Below are 18,660 nucleotides of genomic sequence, written 5' to 3'. Positions count from 1 at the left end.
GGCAGTCCTGATGATCTATAGTGTCTGAATCACACACCAGGATCAGCCGAAGAGTTAGGCAAGTGGTATTATTTTAAAAGGAAAAATACATATCCTTCTCAATTAGGTTTCCGCACTGGCCCACTTTCACTTTTGTGACGCATATGTTACAAAGCTGCAAGGAGAGACTGTGTGTGTCTTGTAGCATGCAGGGAGACGGGGGCGTGGCCAGGGAGAGCTGTCCAATGGCAGCTCTGGAAACCCTGCAGGAATGCCCCTGGCGGGTGTTTTGAACAGGTAATCCCTCTCCCTGTGTTTACCTCAGAGACAGCGACAAATATTGTCACTAATCTTGGGCAGAGAGTGGAGGTGTGGAGACACAGGCATATCATGAGGCAGAGAACATGCCTCTGTGTCTCATCTGCCCACCTTGGGTTCTTTTTAAGCCACCAGCAAGCAAGAAAATAGTCAAAATAATTATGACAGGACTTTCTCACCTACATTTTGGTACTTTTTGACAGTTAGTGTGCTCGGCACGTGTCACGTGGCACTTGCCATGTGTCACTTGCCACGCCACTTGCCAAAATCCGAATCGGATCCGGATTTTGAAAAGGGGTATCCGAGCAGCGCTGCAGGGTGCAATGTCAGGCAGTTTGGGTCATGTTAGTGTGAGTTCTGGGTGCCAGCTATGGGGGGGAAGGGGTGTGGGTGGATGTTGAGAGAAGTAGAGGTCAGTGTTGGTGCTGCAAGAAAAGGAAGTCATGGGAGTTCTGGGGGAGGGAGAGGTCACTGTTTGTGCTGGGGGAGGGAGAGGTCAGTTTAGGTGCTGAGGGAGGTCACAATGGGTGCAGCTGGGGACAGGAATGGTGCCATTGGGGGAAGGAAAGGTCAATGTGGGTACTGGGGGAGGGAGAGGTAAATGCTGGGAAGGCAGGATCCCTACAGTGCCAATGCTGGGGAGAGAGAGGAAGCTTCTGAAGACGGGCAGCTCCGTGCTGTGCATGCATGAGCATGCTGTCTCGCCCGTTCATGTTTGCAGAGTAATGAGCACTTAGGCTCCAGAAAACTTCCAAAACCTCCTGCAGCGGGAGACTTGACCCAGGTATCCAGCGCTGTTAGGCGGGGACTGACAGGAACGGGAAGGCTCTATAGGACCCAGAGCCTTCCCTCTCCTTAGGTAAGTATCTGTTTGTTTGATTTTAATTGGCTTCAGATTCACAGAAAACAGGGCTGTATTCGACCCAGTAGGTCCCGGAGCTCAGAGAAGCTCTTTTGCATAGATAACTACTGAAGTTTCTTAACTCTTCCTGTACTGGAAACAATATGAGACTCTTTTCTTTGCTACTAATGTTCTATTTCTTAACTGTGCTACACATACAAATCATTATCTCATAAGTTTATTCTCGCTTCGGGTTTGCTTTAAGTAAAACTTGGAGTAATTCCTCTGTTGCCTCGTTATCCATCTCTCTGCATTAGTGAGCTGAATCTTCCAGTCGCTTCCTAATGCGGCGTGCTAACGACGGCATTGTCCTTTAGCCGGCGGGCGGATTGTTCCAGCATTCTCCGGACTTCTGAAGGTTAGCGGAGCCGCGAATGACAAGTGCGAGGCGTAATTCTTGGGAGTTAGCCGCTCGCTTTGTAGATAACCTGACTCATTAGACTGGTACGGCTCCCTCTAATTACAAAATTTCAATTTTCCATTAATTTTTTAAAAAAGAATGTGTAATTAATTCCCCTGTTGGAACTCAGACTTGACCATATTGCACTTGTGAGCGGTATATTGTGCGTGTGATATGGTTCAGTTCAGCTTTATTATTAATATGTCATTATTATCCCTTATTAAAGGGGAAATATACTCGCGGGAAGAAATTACACCGCTGGAAGAGTCTCTTTGAACTTTCATTTTTCTCCATTATCATGTACGGCAGATTCTGTGCCAGCTGCTATATTGTAGAGCTGCTCAGCAGGAGGGGAGTAGGCGTTCCTAATTCCCCAAAAATGCAAAATATAATTAAAGGAGAAGTCCGTTAAGCATTTAGTGTGACTGCAGGCAGAGAACTGGAACAGCTAACTGTAGAAAGACAAAAAGACTTTAACTTGCGTCCAGTAAAAAATGGAGCAGGGTGAAAAATGGCGCACCGTTCCGCTGATACATGTATCATAAAACGTTATTTAGCCTTTTATGATACATGTATCAGTGGAATGGTGCGCCATTAAAAAATGCAGGGGGCTAGTGGCAACGGGGTCGGGGGGGGGGGGGGGGGAGGCAGCGGGACACTGGAGGGAGTAGGATTAGCTGGAGGGAGGATGTGTGCATAAGCATACATTACCTTGTCCCGGCCGGCGATTGCTCTTTCGCTTCCGAGTTAGTTTGCTGTGGTCCTGAGGCCAGCCAATCACCATGCGGGGACTGAAGCCACATGGTGATTGGCTGGCTGCAGGACAACAACAAACTAACTAGGAAGTGAAGGAGCGGAGTGAAGGAGCGATCGCCAGTGTAATGTCTGATTGCGCTGCCCGGAAGCTCCCTTCCACACTGAGTAGCACGCATGCTCAGTGTGAAGGTAATGATGCTGCTGGAGGTAAAATACTAAATATCTCCGCTCCCACACCTCTTACACTCCCCAAATTTTCAGGGTAGAGAGTGGACCCCCTGAACGACCTTTATGCCAAATTGCAGCCCCCAAGACCCGCTGGTTCAGGAGATAGATTAGAGAAATCTATCTAGGAAACCAGCGGGTCTCGGGGGCTGCAATTTGGTATAGAGGTAGTTCGGGGGGTCCCCTCCCTACCCTGAAAATTTGGGGAGTGTAAGAGGTGTGGGAGCGGAGATATTTAGTATTTTACCTCCAGCAGCATCATTCTATAGGAAATGTGGCCGCACAGTCTCTTACTGCGCATGCGGGGCAGCGCAAATCCACAGACAGCGTAATCAGACACAACACCGGCCGGGACAAGGTAATGTATGCTTATTGCACACATCCTCCCTCCAGCTAATCCTACTCCCTCCAGTCCTGCTGCCTCCCCCCTCCCAACCCCCCCGAGACTTATAACGCTGTTTAGCATTACAAGTGTAAGGCACACTGCATGTGCCATTTTTTAACACTTATAACGCTAAACAGCATTATATAATTGAAGTCAATGAGACGCCATTTCTTTTCTCCCGGAGCTGTGTGCCATTTTTATCCGTCTCGCTTAACTTACCTAGGGCTTCTACCATTCCCCTGCAGCCGCCCTGTGCTCCCGCTGTCACTAAATGTCCCTTCAGTCTCCTGCAGCGACCCTCTTCCGGCCGGCCGACTGGCGTCAACGGCTACTTTAGCCATAAAACCTGAACAAGCTTACAGATCAGATGTTTCTGACTGACGTGTGACTGGATTAGCTGAATTCTTGTTTCAGGTGTGATTCAGACACTACTGCAGCCAAACAGTTCAGCAGGACTGCCAGGCAACTGGTATTGTCTAAACCCTGCCCGACCGCCTAACGCCAATAGGCGTCAGGGAAGGTGGCTCCCCAGGAACGCCTAACACCGATCGGCGTCAAGTCCTGGGGAGGAGATTAGCGGGGATCGCGCATCCCTGCTGAGTTATGGAACGCAGCTTCGTAAACAACCTAAAAGGAAAAAAAAATGCAGAAAGTGCTTGTACAGCACAACGCTGTATGAGGGACAGCTCTGTCAACTGAGAGTTGTCCTCAGGAGAGACTCACAAACTGATCCTCCTCATAGGCTGATGCCTATGAGAGGTGATCATGATGATTGGATCTCCGGGGGAAGGAGGGAGGGAGGGGGTGGGAGGGGTAATTAAAGAAAAAGAAAGCCATTTTTAATAATAATAAAATAACAATAATATTGATAAAAAACAAACAATTTCAGCAGCAATCAGATGCCACCAACAGAAAGGAGGCCAGATTAATTTGTGTGCTAAGTCATATTGCCCTGAAGAGAGCTGTTAAAGCAGCAGTGGGCTAATTTGTAAAAAATGGCCTGGTCACTATAGTGGCGTAAGCCTGAGGTCCTCAAGCAGTTAAAAGGAAATACATATGGCCACCTTTATTTCTCTCTCAGTTCAGGTTCCCTTTAATTGAAAATGGCTGTTACTTTCTGAATGACCTTTGTAATATTGCCTCTCTTCTTCTTAAAAACGTGTTTTATTTCAATCATCTGAGTTAGCCTGTTGCAAAGCACGGAGGAGGAGGCGGGGTGTCTTGGTTTTGGGTGCTGCTAGACAACTGGTATTGCTTTAATGGAAATAAATAGGCAGCCTCCATATCCCTCCCAGTTCAGGTCCCTTTAACTTGTGAAGAGGACTTTAAGAGCTGTTGTGGACAGCATCAGGATACACTGGACCTTCAGGATACACCAAAATTCAAGTAGTGCTCAGTTTTGGTAAGACTTAAAATTTTACATTTTATTGACAAAAAATGGTTTGGAATTCCCCCTAAAAAAATCTCAAATGCTGTATTTAAAATATGAAGGTGAGAAGTGGAAACTGTAATCTGCTTCAAAAGCTGGCTAATAATTGAAATGAATGCCTTTGTACAAGCTGTCATGACATGAGTGTAAAAATGGTCTCCAGTATCTGTTAAGGTAGCCATACACTGGTCGATTTGCCATTAGATCGACCAGCTGACAGATCCCTATCTGATCGAATCTGATCAGAGAGGGATCGTATGGCTGCCTTTACTGCAAACAGATTGTGAATCGATTTCAGCCTGAAACCGATCACAATCTGTGGAGCCGCCGCTGCCGCCTGTGTGCCCCCCCCCCCCCCCCCCCCCCGTATACATTACCTGACGCTGGCTCCCGGGCATCTTCTCCGCATCTTCTCCACGCTGCACCCGCTCCATCCCGGCGCTGACCAGGAAGTTAAAATAGAGCACCCTCTATTTGAACTTCCTGGTCACTGCAGTGACAGGAAGCGCCGGGATGGAGCGGGTGCAGCGCGGAGAAGATGCGGAGAAGACGCCCGGGAGCCAGCGTCAGGTAATGTATACCTGATCGGATCGGCCGCCGCTAGCGACACGCTCCCTACCCGCGGGCGATCGAGGGTAATTTCACGCACGGCGCGATCGACGGACCGATCCGATTTCGGGAGGAAATCAGATCGGCGGGTGCGTTTAGCGCGAACGATTGGCAGCAGATTCGATCCCAGGATCGAATCTGCTGTCGAAACGGCCGCGAATCGGGCCAGTGTATGGCCACCTTTAAACCTATTACCAGTGCCCTCCTATGACGACGCCCTTTTAGCCTGTTCCGACATGTGCCATGTGGCCAGTATTGCGATCATGGCTTGGTATAACCCTTAAAAAATTCACAGCAAACGTCATTTTAATTAAACCCTCTTTAATATTCTTTGCGATGTCTCAGTCCTTAAATGAACATTGATGTGGGGGCTTATTCCACAAATACCAGAGAATGAGAGTAAATGGAAGAAAAGAATGAAACAAACCTATACCCAGTAATATAAATTACATTCCTTCTTTATTTAATCTACCCCTGAATCAGCCACAATTGGGTCTAGCCCTTAACCTCCCTGGGGGTAACCCCAAGTCAGGCTTGGGGTTGGAAATCTGCATCTCAGAACGGTAACCTCAAGCCTGACTCGTGATGGCCGCCGGGTGGACTGTGCAGAGTGCTATGCGCAGTGGGCGTTTCATTTCACCTCCCACGGGATAGAGACACCAGCAGCCATTCTCCTTCCTGTCCTCGCAGGCTCTGGATCCCTCTGGAGAGTCCGCTGCCTGTCATCATGACGACAGCCGGCAATCTCCCTGTAGGGGTACAGCACCAGGAGGACGAAGGAAGAACTGAAGCGCTGGATCCCAGGGAAGTGAGTAAGTGATGGGCTGCTGCTGGCTCTCTGGCGGCACGGTTGTTTCGTGGTTGTAGGGTCTAAAAGGATGCAAAAACATTGCACCGCTTTTAGACCCTAAAATCTGGAAATATTCATACTGCCAGGGAGGTTAGCCTCCCTAGCATTCTGGACGAGCTGAGCTCGTCTAGAGACGCTAGAGGGCACCGCTCAGGCCCCGCTGGGCCGATTTGAATATTTTTTTTAAAAAACACGCAGCAAGCACTTTGCTTGCTGCGTGTCCTATCTGATCGCCGCCGATCCGCCGCTACCCGACGCGAAAGAGGGCCCCCCCGCAGACCCCGTGTGCAGCCTGGCCAATCGCTGCCAGGCTGCGCTTTGGGGTGGATTGGGAGTCCCTGTGATGTCACAACGTCGATGACGTCACTCAGTTCGTCGCCATGGCGACAGGGGAAGCCCTAAAGGAAATCCCGTTCAGAACAGGATTTTCTTATAGGCGTGATCGCCAGCGGCGATCGGAAGGGTGGGAGGGAGTCAGCAACAAGGGGAGAATCGTGTAGCTAGCAGGGATGCTCGGATGTGCCTCATCCACGAATTCGGAAATCCGCGTGGTTGCAAAAAAAAAATCCGCATTCGGCCCCGCCGCATGCGGATTTTCGTCCGCGTCCACGCAACCACGCGGATTTTCTGCCGTGAATGGCGTAATCACGCGTGGATTCCCGCCCGGAGGCGGATTTTCTTTTAACGTTAATAACAAAGCCCCCATACATGCTACAATCCCCCAAATTGCATGGATTATCGAGGTGATAAGGGGCAACATAACTTCAACATAAAAAATTCCCCCAAAAAATTTTTCCTAGAGAAAATGGATTTTAAAGTGAAATCAAAACTTTAAATGGGGCTATTAATTGGTAATAAGTGGTTTTAAAAAGGGATATACGCGTTAAGCAGTCAAAGAGGTGAAGGCGAGTTCCAATGGCACTTGGCGGCGAAGGTACCACTGGAGGAGGATGAGTGGCTGACGCCAAAAAGGCCCCAGAGAGTTTTTTGTAATTTTTTTTTTTTGTTTTTTTTGCAGCAATTAGCAATGACATCGCAGCAGAGTTGTCAGTGGACACGGGCAGTGTGAACGCAGAGTGCAGTGGTGGTAGCGACTGAGTCAGGAGAAGGACTATGCGGGCGGTCAGTTCAACAGCACAGAAGGACCACGGCAACATACTGGTAGTAGTAGTAGCAGCACAGCGTCATAGTGCTGGCCAAAAAATTAAATGCACCCGGTGACCCGGGCAGTGTGAACGCAGACAGAGTACATTGGTGGAAGCGAGTGAGTCAGGAGGAGGAGGACAATGCCGGCGGTCAATTCAGCAGCACAGAAGGACCATGGCAACATACTGGTGGTAGTAGTAGCAGCACAGCGTCATAGTGCTGGCCAAAAAATTAAATGCACCCGGTGACCCGGGCAGTGTGAACGCAGACAGAGTACATTGGTGGAAGCGACTGAGTCAGGAGGAGGAGGACAATGCGGGCGGTCAGATCAGCAGCAGCAGCACAGAAGGACCATGGCAATATACTGGTGGTAGTAGTAGTAGTAGCACAGTGTCATAGTGCTGGCCAAAAATTTAAATGCACCCGGTGACCCGGGCCGTGATAACGCAGACAGAGTGCATTGGTGGTACCGTGGTAGCGACTGAGTCAGGAGGAGGAGGAGGACAAAGCGGGCGTTCAGTTCAGCAGCAGCACAGAAGGACCATGGCAACATACTGGTGGTAGTAGTAGCAGCACAGCGTCATAGTGCTGGCCAAAAAATTAAATGCACCCGGTGACCCGGGCAGTGTGAACGCAGAGTGCAGCAGCGGGAAGCGACTGAGTCAGGAGGAGGAGGACAATGCGGGCGGTCAGTTCAGCAGCAGCAGCACAGAAGGACCATGCCAACATACTGGTGGTAGTAGTAGCAGTAGCAGCACAGCGTCATAGTGCTGGCCAAAAAATTAAATGCACCCGGTGACCCGGGCAGTGATAACGCAGACAGAGTACATTGGTGGTACCGTGATAGCGACTGAGTCAGGAGGAGGAGGAGGACAAAGCGGGCACAGCAGTGGGCACTGGATATACAACTAGGTCACTGAAGGATGCAGTGGGCACAGTACAAGGTCACTGAAGGATGCAGTGGGCACAGCAGTGGGCACTGGATATACAACTAGGTCACTGAAGGATGCAGTGGGCACAGTACAAGGTCACTGAAGGATGCAGTGGGCACAGCAGTGGGCACTGGATATACAACTAGGTCACTGAAGGATGCAGTGGGCACAGTACAAGGTCACTGAAGGATGCAGTGGGCACAGCAGTGGGCACTGGATATACAACTAGGTCACTGAAGGATGCAGTGGGCACAGTACAAGGTCACTGAAGGATGTAGTGGGCACAGCAGTGGGCACTGGATATACAACTAGGTCACTGAAGGATGCAGTGGGCACAGTACAAGGTCACTGAAGGGTGCAGTGGGCACATCAGTGGGCACTGGATATACAACTAGGTCACTGAAGGATGCAGTGGGCACAGTACAAGGTCACTGAAGGATGCAGTGGGCACAGTACAAGGTCACTGAAGGATGCAGTGGGCACAGCAGTGGGCACTGGATATACAACTAGGTCACTGAAGGATGCAGTGGGCACAGTACAAGGTCACTGAAGGATGCAGTGGGCACAGCAGTGGGCACTGGATATACAACTAGTTCACTGAAGGATGCAGTGGGCACAGTACAAGGTCACTGAAGGATGCAGTGGGCACAGCAGTGGGCACTGGATATACAACTAGGTCACTGAAGGATGCAGTGGGCACACAAGGATGTCACACTGTGTAATGAGATGCTCATATGTCAGCGAGCGAGCAGTGGGCACTGGGCACGGCACAAGGTCACTGACAGAATGAATGAACAGCGCTGGCAGAGAGTGGCGGCGCTGGCGGTGTGACTGGCTGCCTGCAAATAGTACAAGTGTATAACTGTCACTGGAATATGCAAGTGAACACTGCAGTTGCACTAACCTGCCTGCCTGCACTACACACAGATAATCCCCACTCCCACTACACTGACTACACTGCAGCACTGAACCTGCCTGCACTACACACAGTTAAATAATCACTAGACTCCCACTACACTACACTGACTACAACTAACTACAGCAATCACTCACTGACTAGCTAACTGTGTACAGTATAAGAGCAGTGTTAGCAAAAAAAACGCTTTGTTTTTAACACAATAAATGCACTTGCTCAAACAACAAGGGCCTGGAGATAATCCTCTCAGCACCACAGTCTAGCAAGGACAGAGCTTTTCCATCATGGCCGCCGCTTTATATTCAGGAGGGGAGGGCATAGCTCCCCTCCTGTGATTGGTTGCTAGGGCCTGGCTGGGGCACTCTGATTGGCCTGCAATGTGTCACTTCCGCATAGTTTGACGCATTTCCGCAAACCACGACTTCAGCGACGGGTTTCACGAGCGTGAATGCGGATTTCTGTCCGCATTCACACGTAGCCGAAGCAGATTTTCGTGGTTGAAAATCTATTCACGGATTTTCGTGTCCGAGGCGGAATGCGTCAAAATGGTCGTGAATCCACGCGTAAGCGTGATCACGACCTGGCGGTGAGCACCACTGGTAGCTAGCGCTAGGCTAGCTACATGATCTAAAAAAAAAAAAAATCGAAAAGAATCAGAACGCCCAGCAGTTAAAGATGATAGTAAGATTGCAAGGCACAAAGTTAAAATAACTCCTGTTTCCTACGAAACCTTGTTTAGGAATGAGGTTTGGGTGGAAGGATCATTGATGTATTGTGGCGCATTTTTCACAACACTGTAATCCATCAGTACTATTTAGGAAAATATATTATTCATTCAAACAGTATTTTTATGGCAAAACAATGTTACATTGTAAAATTTGAATTTTTAAAATGAGGCTCACATTGCTGATTAAAGACTTCAAGAGAAGCCAGTGCCAAAGTTGTATTAATAAAACACGTATTTAGGGCCTGCGCACACGATGCAATGTGATCACGCTTTTAATTCACATTTCTACTTGCGATTTTTTGTGCGTTTGTGATGTAGTTGTGAATTTACTGAGGCCGTCTTATCCTGTTTGTTTACCTAACAACGCAATGAAAATCGCATGCTTTGCGTTTTTCCAGCACTACGCAAAAGTTCAAAAGGCGCTGCAAGCAGTGCGATTGCAATTTCCTAAAACTGCATTGCACCACGGCGTACAGCGCCTTGCATTATTTTCATGAAGGCTTTGTGATTGAAAAATCGCATGGAATTCTAAAAGCGCAGTGCAACGCAGCCAGTGTGTCTTTACATGTCGGCATCTACTGTGCCTGCGCGATTGACGCTCGGGGTCGGGTTTAGGTGGTCTGGAGTGTTCTGCGCAGGTATAGTACTTCTGCCCCTGCACAGATTGCTTCAGACCATGTGAGCGCAATCACCAGCGGCGTTCGCACAGGCACAGTAGATGCCAACCTTGCGAGGTCGGCATCTCGAACGGAGGGGATCCCGGGACACTGGAGCTGCGGCGAGGGACATATCGGCTGCCAGGGGCTGGAGAAAGCCCCGGGTTAGGAGATCTCATTTTTTTTCCAGCTTGGATGTATCCTTAAAGGGAACTTGAAGCGAGAGGTACCAGTATATGGAGTCGCCATATTTATTCCCTTGTTAACTATGCCAATTGCCTGGCTGTCCTACTTATCCTCTGCCTCTAATACTTTTAACCATAGGCCCTGAACAAGCATGCAGCATATCAGGTGTTCTGACATTACTGACAAGATTAGCTGCATGCTTGTTGTGGGTGTTATTCAGACACTACAGCAGTCAAATAGATCAGGAGGGCTGCCAGGCAACTGGTATTATTTAAAAGTAAATAAATATGGCAGCCTCCATATTCTTCTCACTTCAGGTTCCCTTTAAAAAAAATGCTCTTTTCGGATCTCTGCTTAAAGCGGACACAAACTCAAAACTTCCTCTCTGCACTAAAAGATAAGCAGCAGCATAATAACCTTTAAAAAAATTATTCACTACAACTTTCACAGAGATGCTGCAGGGTGGTTACTTCCTGGTTTATTGAGAGCATAGAAAGGGTTAACCTCCCGCGTTTACATACTAGCTCAAAATTCAGCAGAGAGCTGATAGCTCAACCTACGCTCATTAATTGTATATAAAGGAGAATTAGACAGGCTGTTCTCTATATAAACACACAGGGTGGGTTTCTCAGTGTTTTCCTTCTCTCCTGTGCTCTCCTGTGAGTTCAGATCAGTGCTGGTCGTAATGGAAAAATCTACGCTTACGGATCATTACGCGTAATTTTACGCTATTACGCATTACGCAATTACGGTTACGGCGTTAGAAATAATCTACGGTTCATCACTGTAATTATGCGTTAACTTACGCAGTTACGCGTAAGGATACTGTAATGTAGGTGCTTACGCTACGATGTTACGCGTAGTGCCGTAATACCCATTAATGCGTACTTGTTGACGCATACGGACGATGTGTACGCAATAGCCGTCAATGTGACAGCTATTGCGTACACATCATTCGTATGCGTCAAAACGTACGCTTATATACTGAAGGGCGGGAGAAGATACTATTGGTTGCTTCGGATGTTGACTGATTGGCTACTCTTAGAAAAGGGGAGTTTTTACGTTAGTAATTACACGTAAAATTACACGTAAGTCTTCGTAAAATTACGCATACCTAGCAATTACGGTACACAGCGTAATTACGATACCACTTTACTGCTTATGCGTAAATAATTACGCGTGAGACCGTAAGTTACGCGTATCGCTTACGCGGAAATTTGCATTGAATTACGGTGCGTAATTACGCTCATACGTAATTTTGGCCCAGCACTGGTTCAGGTTCTTGTAAACCCTCCCCACTGCTTCTACAGCTGTAAATAAAATCTTCGCCTTTAGTACGTTCTATCTGACTGCTATATAGACACTGTTAGGATCTGGCCTCAGACTTATTGACTATCTACACACAAGAATATAGGGAAAAGTGTGTGTTGCTACCATTGGGAGTCAATGAGTCCATTCCTGGTGCCTTTCCCCTTCTGGGAGCCTCATGCAGCAGGCACTCGAGCATGCACAGGGTTGACAGTAATGGCACCTACCATTGAATTCTTCACGCTCTGCAGCAGCCGCTCGTGCTGTTCCGCTATCGCCAGCGCCGCCGAATGGACCTTATGATAGATGGCTTCACCTTCTCTGGTTTGGAAAATAAATAATCCTTCCCCCGTGTCACACATCCTGCCAACAAGAAGGAAAACAAACGTGAATAGGGCTCCACGGAAGCTGCGGTCAGATACTATTGGCGTCATCTGATGAGTTTCTTCAAGTGTGAAACCAGGCTTATGACTTGAATGTCACACTATGGGAGCATATATGCCACTGCATGACTACTATTTCACCATCCCCAGTAACTAGGAGGGACCCTGCACTAGCAGAGGGGTCCAGGGCTGTGGTACACTTCCTTCTCTTCACAGCCAGTGTTGCGGCCACATACGCTATGGATGGGTGGAGTCATGCTGGCTGCGCTGTTATATGTCCAACACTAACCCCCCTCCTAATGCCTAAAACTAAACCCTCCTCCTAGTGCCTAACACTAATCACAACACAATGCCTAACATTATCCCCCCTCCTAATGCCCAACACTAACCGCCCTCTTAATGCCTAACACTAACCCCCTCCTAATGCCTAATATTAACCCCCTCCTAATGCCTAATACTAACCTCCCCTCCTCATGGCTAACACTAATCTCCCCTCCTAATGCCTAACACTAATCTCCCCTCCTAATGCCTAACTTCCCTTCCAAATGCCTAACACTAACCTACCCCTCCTAATGCCTAACACTAACCTCCCCCTCCTAATGCCCAACACTAACCCCACTGTGCCTAACACTAACCCCCCTCCTAATGCCTAACACTAACCTACCTCCTAATGTCTAGCACTAACCCCCCTGTGCCTAACAATAACCCACCTCCTAATGCCTAACACTTACCTCCCTCCTAATGCCTAACACTAGCCCCCTCCTAATGCCTAACACTAACCCTCCTCCTAATGCCTAACACTAACCCTCCTCCTAATGCCTAACACTAACCTACCTCCTAATGTCTAGCACTAACCCCCCTGTGCCTAACAATAACCCACCTCCTAATGCCTAACACTTACCTCCCTCCTAATGCCTAACACTAGCCCCCTACTAATGCCTAACACTTACCTCCCTCCTAATGCCTAACACTAGCCCCCTACTAATGCCTAACACTAGCCCCCTACTAATGCCTAACACTAACCTCCCCCTCCTAATGCCTAACACTAACCTCCCTCCCAATACGTAACACTAACCTCCCTCCCAATACCTAACACAACCCCCCTCCTAATGCCTTACACTAACCCCCTCCTAATGCCTAACACTAACCTCCCCCTCCTAATGCCTAATGCTAACCTCCCCTCCTAATGCCTAACACGAACCTTCCCTCCTAATGCCTAACACTAACCCCCCTCCTAATGCCTAACACTAACCTCCCCCTCCTAATGCCCAACACTAACTTCCCTTCCTAATGTCTTACACTAGCCCCCTACTAATGCCTAACACTAACTTCCCCCTCCTAATGCCTAACACTAACTTCCCTTCCTAATGTCTAACACTAGCCCCCTACTAATGCCTAACACTAACCTCCCCCTCCTAATGCCTAACACTAATCTCCACTCCTAATGCCTAACACTAATCATCTCCTAATGCCTAACACTAACCTCCCCTCCTAATGCCTAACGCTAACCTCCCCCTCCTAATGCCTAACACTAGCCCCCTACTAATGCCTAACACTAGAAATTCAAAAACGGAGACTGCACACAAAGGGCTTTAGCAACAAGCTGTATTAGTGAGCATGTCGAGGCACATACACAACATGTTTCGGGCGGAGCCCTTCCTCAGGTGTGCCACACCCTTCACCAGTGACACCTAAATACCTTCCCACACACAGGAAGTCATGTGACAATCACATGACCCAAAGAAGCAAATAAACATATCATTTAACCATTAAGGGAACTACACCAAAGGTGTCTACCCCAATAAAAACTGAGGAGTAGGACACCCAGACATAGTCGATTTATATAGTAATTCTTTCAATAGCAATATAATTTCATCATATTTAACGATACCAATCTTGGAAAGTCCTTTTATAAACATTCTGCGCAATCCATTTCATCCTAGGAGAAAAACATCATAGAAAACATCTTAAGCTCAAATTTTCGTTTAGACCATTAGGGCATACACAATCAAATTTTCTTATCCATTTAGCCTCACACTGCAGCAGCAGTTTCTTTCGATTACCACCTCTCAGGAGCTTTGGCACGTCCTCAATCACAAACCAACGCAACTGACTTGCTCTATGGCGAGATTGTAGGAAGTGCCTGGACACCGAGGTTTCGTACTCTTTTTTACCCATAGCAAAGTTTGTAACATCTCGCTTATGCTCCTGTATCCGCTCCTTCACTGGTCTCTCAGTCTTCCCAATGTAAACATACCCACAGGGGCACTTGAGCCCGTACACCACATACGAGCTCAAGCAGGAAAACCTGCCCCTGATGGGCATGCTAGACCCAGTGGAAGGATGAGAGACACTGTTGCCCTTAATGATGGCTCCACAACAGTTGCAACCTAAACAGGGGAAAGTGCCTTTCCTGGCACTAAGGGTCATTTCTTTCTTTTTAACAAGGATATCAGATTTACACACCCAATCCTTTATTGTTTTACCCCTGCGGTAAGCAAACACGGGAGGGTCAGAGAACAATCTTCCAAACCTACGGAGCGAAACAATTTATTGCGTACCGATAGTTTTCATGCGACTACGGTGAAAAAGGGCATTCCAAAGGGTCAGTTTTTAAGGGCCCGGCGCATCTCGACGAAAATCGAAGATTATGACACTGCCGCTGAGGGCTTGATTAAGAAAATGTCTCAAAAGGGTTACGATGGACGTGCTCTTCGAAAGATCAGTGGGGAGGTGAGATCTATGGCCAGAGAGGATTTATTGGTGCCTAAGGAAAAACGAGTCTCGGATCGGTTGCCCTTTGTGTGCAACTATGGCTATCTGTCTGAACGAATACGTTCAGTGGTGCGGAAATTTTGGCCTATCCTTGAACAGGATAAGATGTTTGGAAGATTGTTCTCTGACCCTCCCGTGTTTGCTTACCGCAGGGGTAAAACAAAGGATTGGGTGTGTAAATCTGATATCCTTGTTAAAAAGAAAGAAATGACCCTTAGTGCCAGGAAAGGCACTTTCCCCTGTTTAGGTTGCAACTGTTGTGGAGCCATCATTAAGGGCAACAGTGTCTCTCATCCTTCCACTGGGTCTAGCATGCCCATCAGGGGCAGGTTTTCCTGCTTGAGCTCGTATGTGGTGTACGGGCTCAAGTGCCCCTGTGGGTATGTTTACATTGGGAAGACTGAGAGACCAGTGAAGGAGCGGATACAGGAGCATAAGCGAGATGTTACAAACTTTGCTATGGGTAAAAAAGAGTACGAAACCTCGGTGTCCAGGCACTTCCTACAATCTCGCCATAGAGCAAGTCAGTTGCGTTGGTTTGTGATTGAGGACGTGCCAAAGCTCCTGAGAGGTGGTAATCGAAAGAAACTGCTGCTGCAGTGTGAGGCTAAATGGATAAGAAAATTTGATTGTGTATGCCCTAATGGTCTAAACGAAAATTTGAGCTTAAGATGTTTTCTATGATGTTTTTCTCCTAGGATGAAATGGATTGCGCAGAATGTTTATAAAAGGACTTTCCAAGATTGGTATCGTTAAATATGATGAAATTATATTGCTATTGAAAGAATTACTATATAAATCGACTATGTCTGGGTGTCCTACTCCTCAGTTTTTATTGGGGTAGACACCTTTGGTGTAGTTCCCTTAATGGTTAAATGATATGTTTATTTGCTTCTTTGGGTCATGTGATTGTCACATGACTTCCTGTGTGTGGGAAGGTATTTAGGTGTCACTGGTGAAGGGTGTGGCACACCTGAGGAAGGGCTCCGCCCGAAACATGTTGTGTATGTGCCTCGACATGCTCACTAATACAGCTTGTTGCTAAAGCCCTTTGTGTGCAGTCTCCGTTTTTGAATTTCTACGTTAAGTGAAGCAGGAGTGGTGTACCTGCAGGAGAAGTGCACCGGCACGAGGGTCTATCCTGGGCCCAGAAGGTGGGTGAAGTGTGAATTTTTGGAGTTAAATGCCTAACACTAACCTCCCCCTCCTAATGCCTAACACTAACCTCCCCTCTTAATGCCTAACACTAATCATCTTCTAATGCCTAACACTAACCTCCCCTCCTAATGCCTAACACTAACCTTCCCTTCCTAATGCCTAACACTAGCCCCCTACTAATGCCTAACACTAACCTTCCCCTCCTAATGCCCAACAGTAACTTCCCTTCCTAATGTCTAACACTAGCCCCCTACTAATGCCTAACACTAACCTCCCCCTCCTAATGCCTAACACTAATCTCCACTCCTAATGCCTAACACTAATCATCTCCTAATGCCTAACACTAACCTCCCCTCCTAATGCCTAACGCTAACCTCCCCCTCCTAATGCCTAACACTAGCCCTCTACTAATGCCTAACACTAACCTCCCCTCCTAATGCCTAACACTAGCCCCCTACTAATGCCTAACACTAACCTCCCCCTCCTAATGCCTAACACTAACCTCCCCTCCTAATGCCTAACACTAACCTCCCCTCCTAATGCCTAACACTAACCTCCCCTCCTAATGCCTAACACTAACCTCCCCTCCTAATGCCTAACACTAACCTCCCTCCTAATGCCTAACACTAACCTCCCCTCCTAATGCCTAACGCTAACCTCCCCCTCCTAATGCCTAACACTAGCCCCCTACTAATGCCTAACACTAACCTCCCCCTCCTAATGCGCAACACTAACTTCCCTTCCTAATGTCTAACACTAGCCCCCTACTAATGCCTAACACTAAACTCCCCCTCCTAATGCCTAACACTAACCTCCCCTCCTAATGCCTAACACTAACCACCCCTCCTAATGCCTAACACTAATCATCTCCTAATGCCCAACACTAACCTCCCCTCCTAATGCCTAACGCTAACCTCCCCCTCCTAATGCCTAACACTAGCCCCCTACTAATGCCTAACACTAACCTCCCCTTCCTAATGCCTAACACTAACCTCCCCCTCCTAATGCCTAACACTAACCTCCCCTCCTAATGCCTAACACTAACCTCCCCCTCCTAATGCCTAACACTAGCCCCCTACTAATGCCAAACACTAACCTCCCCTTCCTAATGCCTAACACTAACCTCCGCTCCTAATGCCTAACACTAGCCCCCTACTAATGCCTAACACTAACCTCCCCCTCCTAATGCCTAACACTAACCTCCCCTCCCAATGCCTAACACTAGCCCCCTACTAATGCCTAACACTAACCTCCCCCTCCTAATGCCTAACACTAACCTCTCCCTCCTAATGCCTAACACTAACCTCCCTCCTAATGCCTAACACTAATCATCTCCTAATGCCTAACACTAACCTCCCCTCCTAATGCCTAACGCTAACCTCCCCCTCATAATGCCTAACACTAACCTCCCCTCCTAATGCCTAACACTAACCTCCCCTCCTAATGCCTAACACTAACCTCCCCTCCTAATGCCTAACACTAACCTCCCTCCTAATGTCTAACACTAACCTCCCCTCCTAATGCCTAACGCTAACCTCCCCCCTCCTAATGCCTAACACTAGCCCCCTACTAAAGCCTAACACTAACCTCCCCCTCCTAATGCCTAACACTTACCTCCCCCTCCTAATGCCTAACACTAACCTCCCCTCCTAATGCCTAACACTAACCTCCCCCTCCTAATGCCTAACACTAGCCCCCTACTAATGCCTAACACTAACCTCCCCTTCCTAATGCCTAACACTAACCCCCCTCCTAATGCCTAACACCGACCCCCCTCCTAATGCCTAACATTAACCTCCCCCTCCTAATGCCTAACACTAGCCCCCTACTAATGCCTAACACTAACCTCCCCTTCCTAATGCCTAACACTAACCTCCCCCTCCTAATGCCTAACACTAACCTCCCCTCCTAATGCCTAACACTAACCTCCCCCTCCTAATGCCTAACACTAGCCCCCTACTAATGCCTAACACTAACCTCCCCTTCCTAATGCCTAACACTAACCTCCCCTCCTAATGCCTAAAACTAGCCCCCTACTAATGCCTAACACTAACCTCCCTCCTAATGCCTAACACTAACCTCCCCTCCTAATGCCTAACGCTAACCTCCCCCTCCTAATGCCTAACACTAGCCCCCTATTAATGCCTAACACTAACCTCCCCCTGCTAATGCGCAACACTAACTTCCCTTCCTAATGTCTAACACTAGCCCCCTACTAATGCCTAACACTAACCTCCCCCTCCTAATGCCTATCACTAACCTCCCCTCCTAATGCCTAACACTAACCTCCCCTCCTAATGCCTAACACTAATCATCTCCTAATGCCCAACACTAACCTCCCCTCCTAATGCCTAACGCTAACCTCCCCCTCCTAATGCCTAACACTAGCCCCCTACTAATGCCTAACACTAACCTCCCCTTCCTAATGCCTAACACTAACCTCCCCCTCCTAATGCCTAACACTAACCTCCCCTCCTAATGCCTAACACTAACCTCCCCCTCCTAATGCCTAACACTAGCCCCCTACTAATGCCTAACACTAACCTCCCCTTCCTAATGCCTAACACTAACCTCCCCTCCTAATGCCTAACACTAGCCCCCTACTAATGCCTAACACTAAC

At 48.1% G+C, this 18,660-nt stretch overlaps 1 protein-coding gene across 1 annotated transcript in view; it reads right to left on the bottom strand.

Moving 5' to 3' along the window:
• DOK5 (docking protein 5) overlaps positions 1 to 18,660 on the bottom strand; it is a 209,630-nt gene that overhangs the window by 28,114 nt on the left and 162,856 nt on the right. The window contains exon 6 of the mRNA XM_068263535.1: positions 11,951 to 12,086. Within this exon, the coding sequence (XP_068119636.1) occupies positions 11,951 to 12,086 (136 nt within the window). The remainder of the gene's footprint in view (positions 1 to 11,950; positions 12,087 to 18,660) is intronic.

The sequence above is a fragment of the Hyperolius riggenbachi genome, chromosome 12 (genome assembly GCF_040937935.1).
Source record: "Hyperolius riggenbachi isolate aHypRig1 chromosome 12, aHypRig1.pri, whole genome shotgun sequence".
NCBI classification, from domain to species: domain Eukaryota; kingdom Metazoa; phylum Chordata; class Amphibia; order Anura; family Hyperoliidae; genus Hyperolius; species Hyperolius riggenbachi.
Note: the sequence above shows the minus strand (reverse complement) of the source record. Positions and strands in the feature narration are given on the sequence as shown.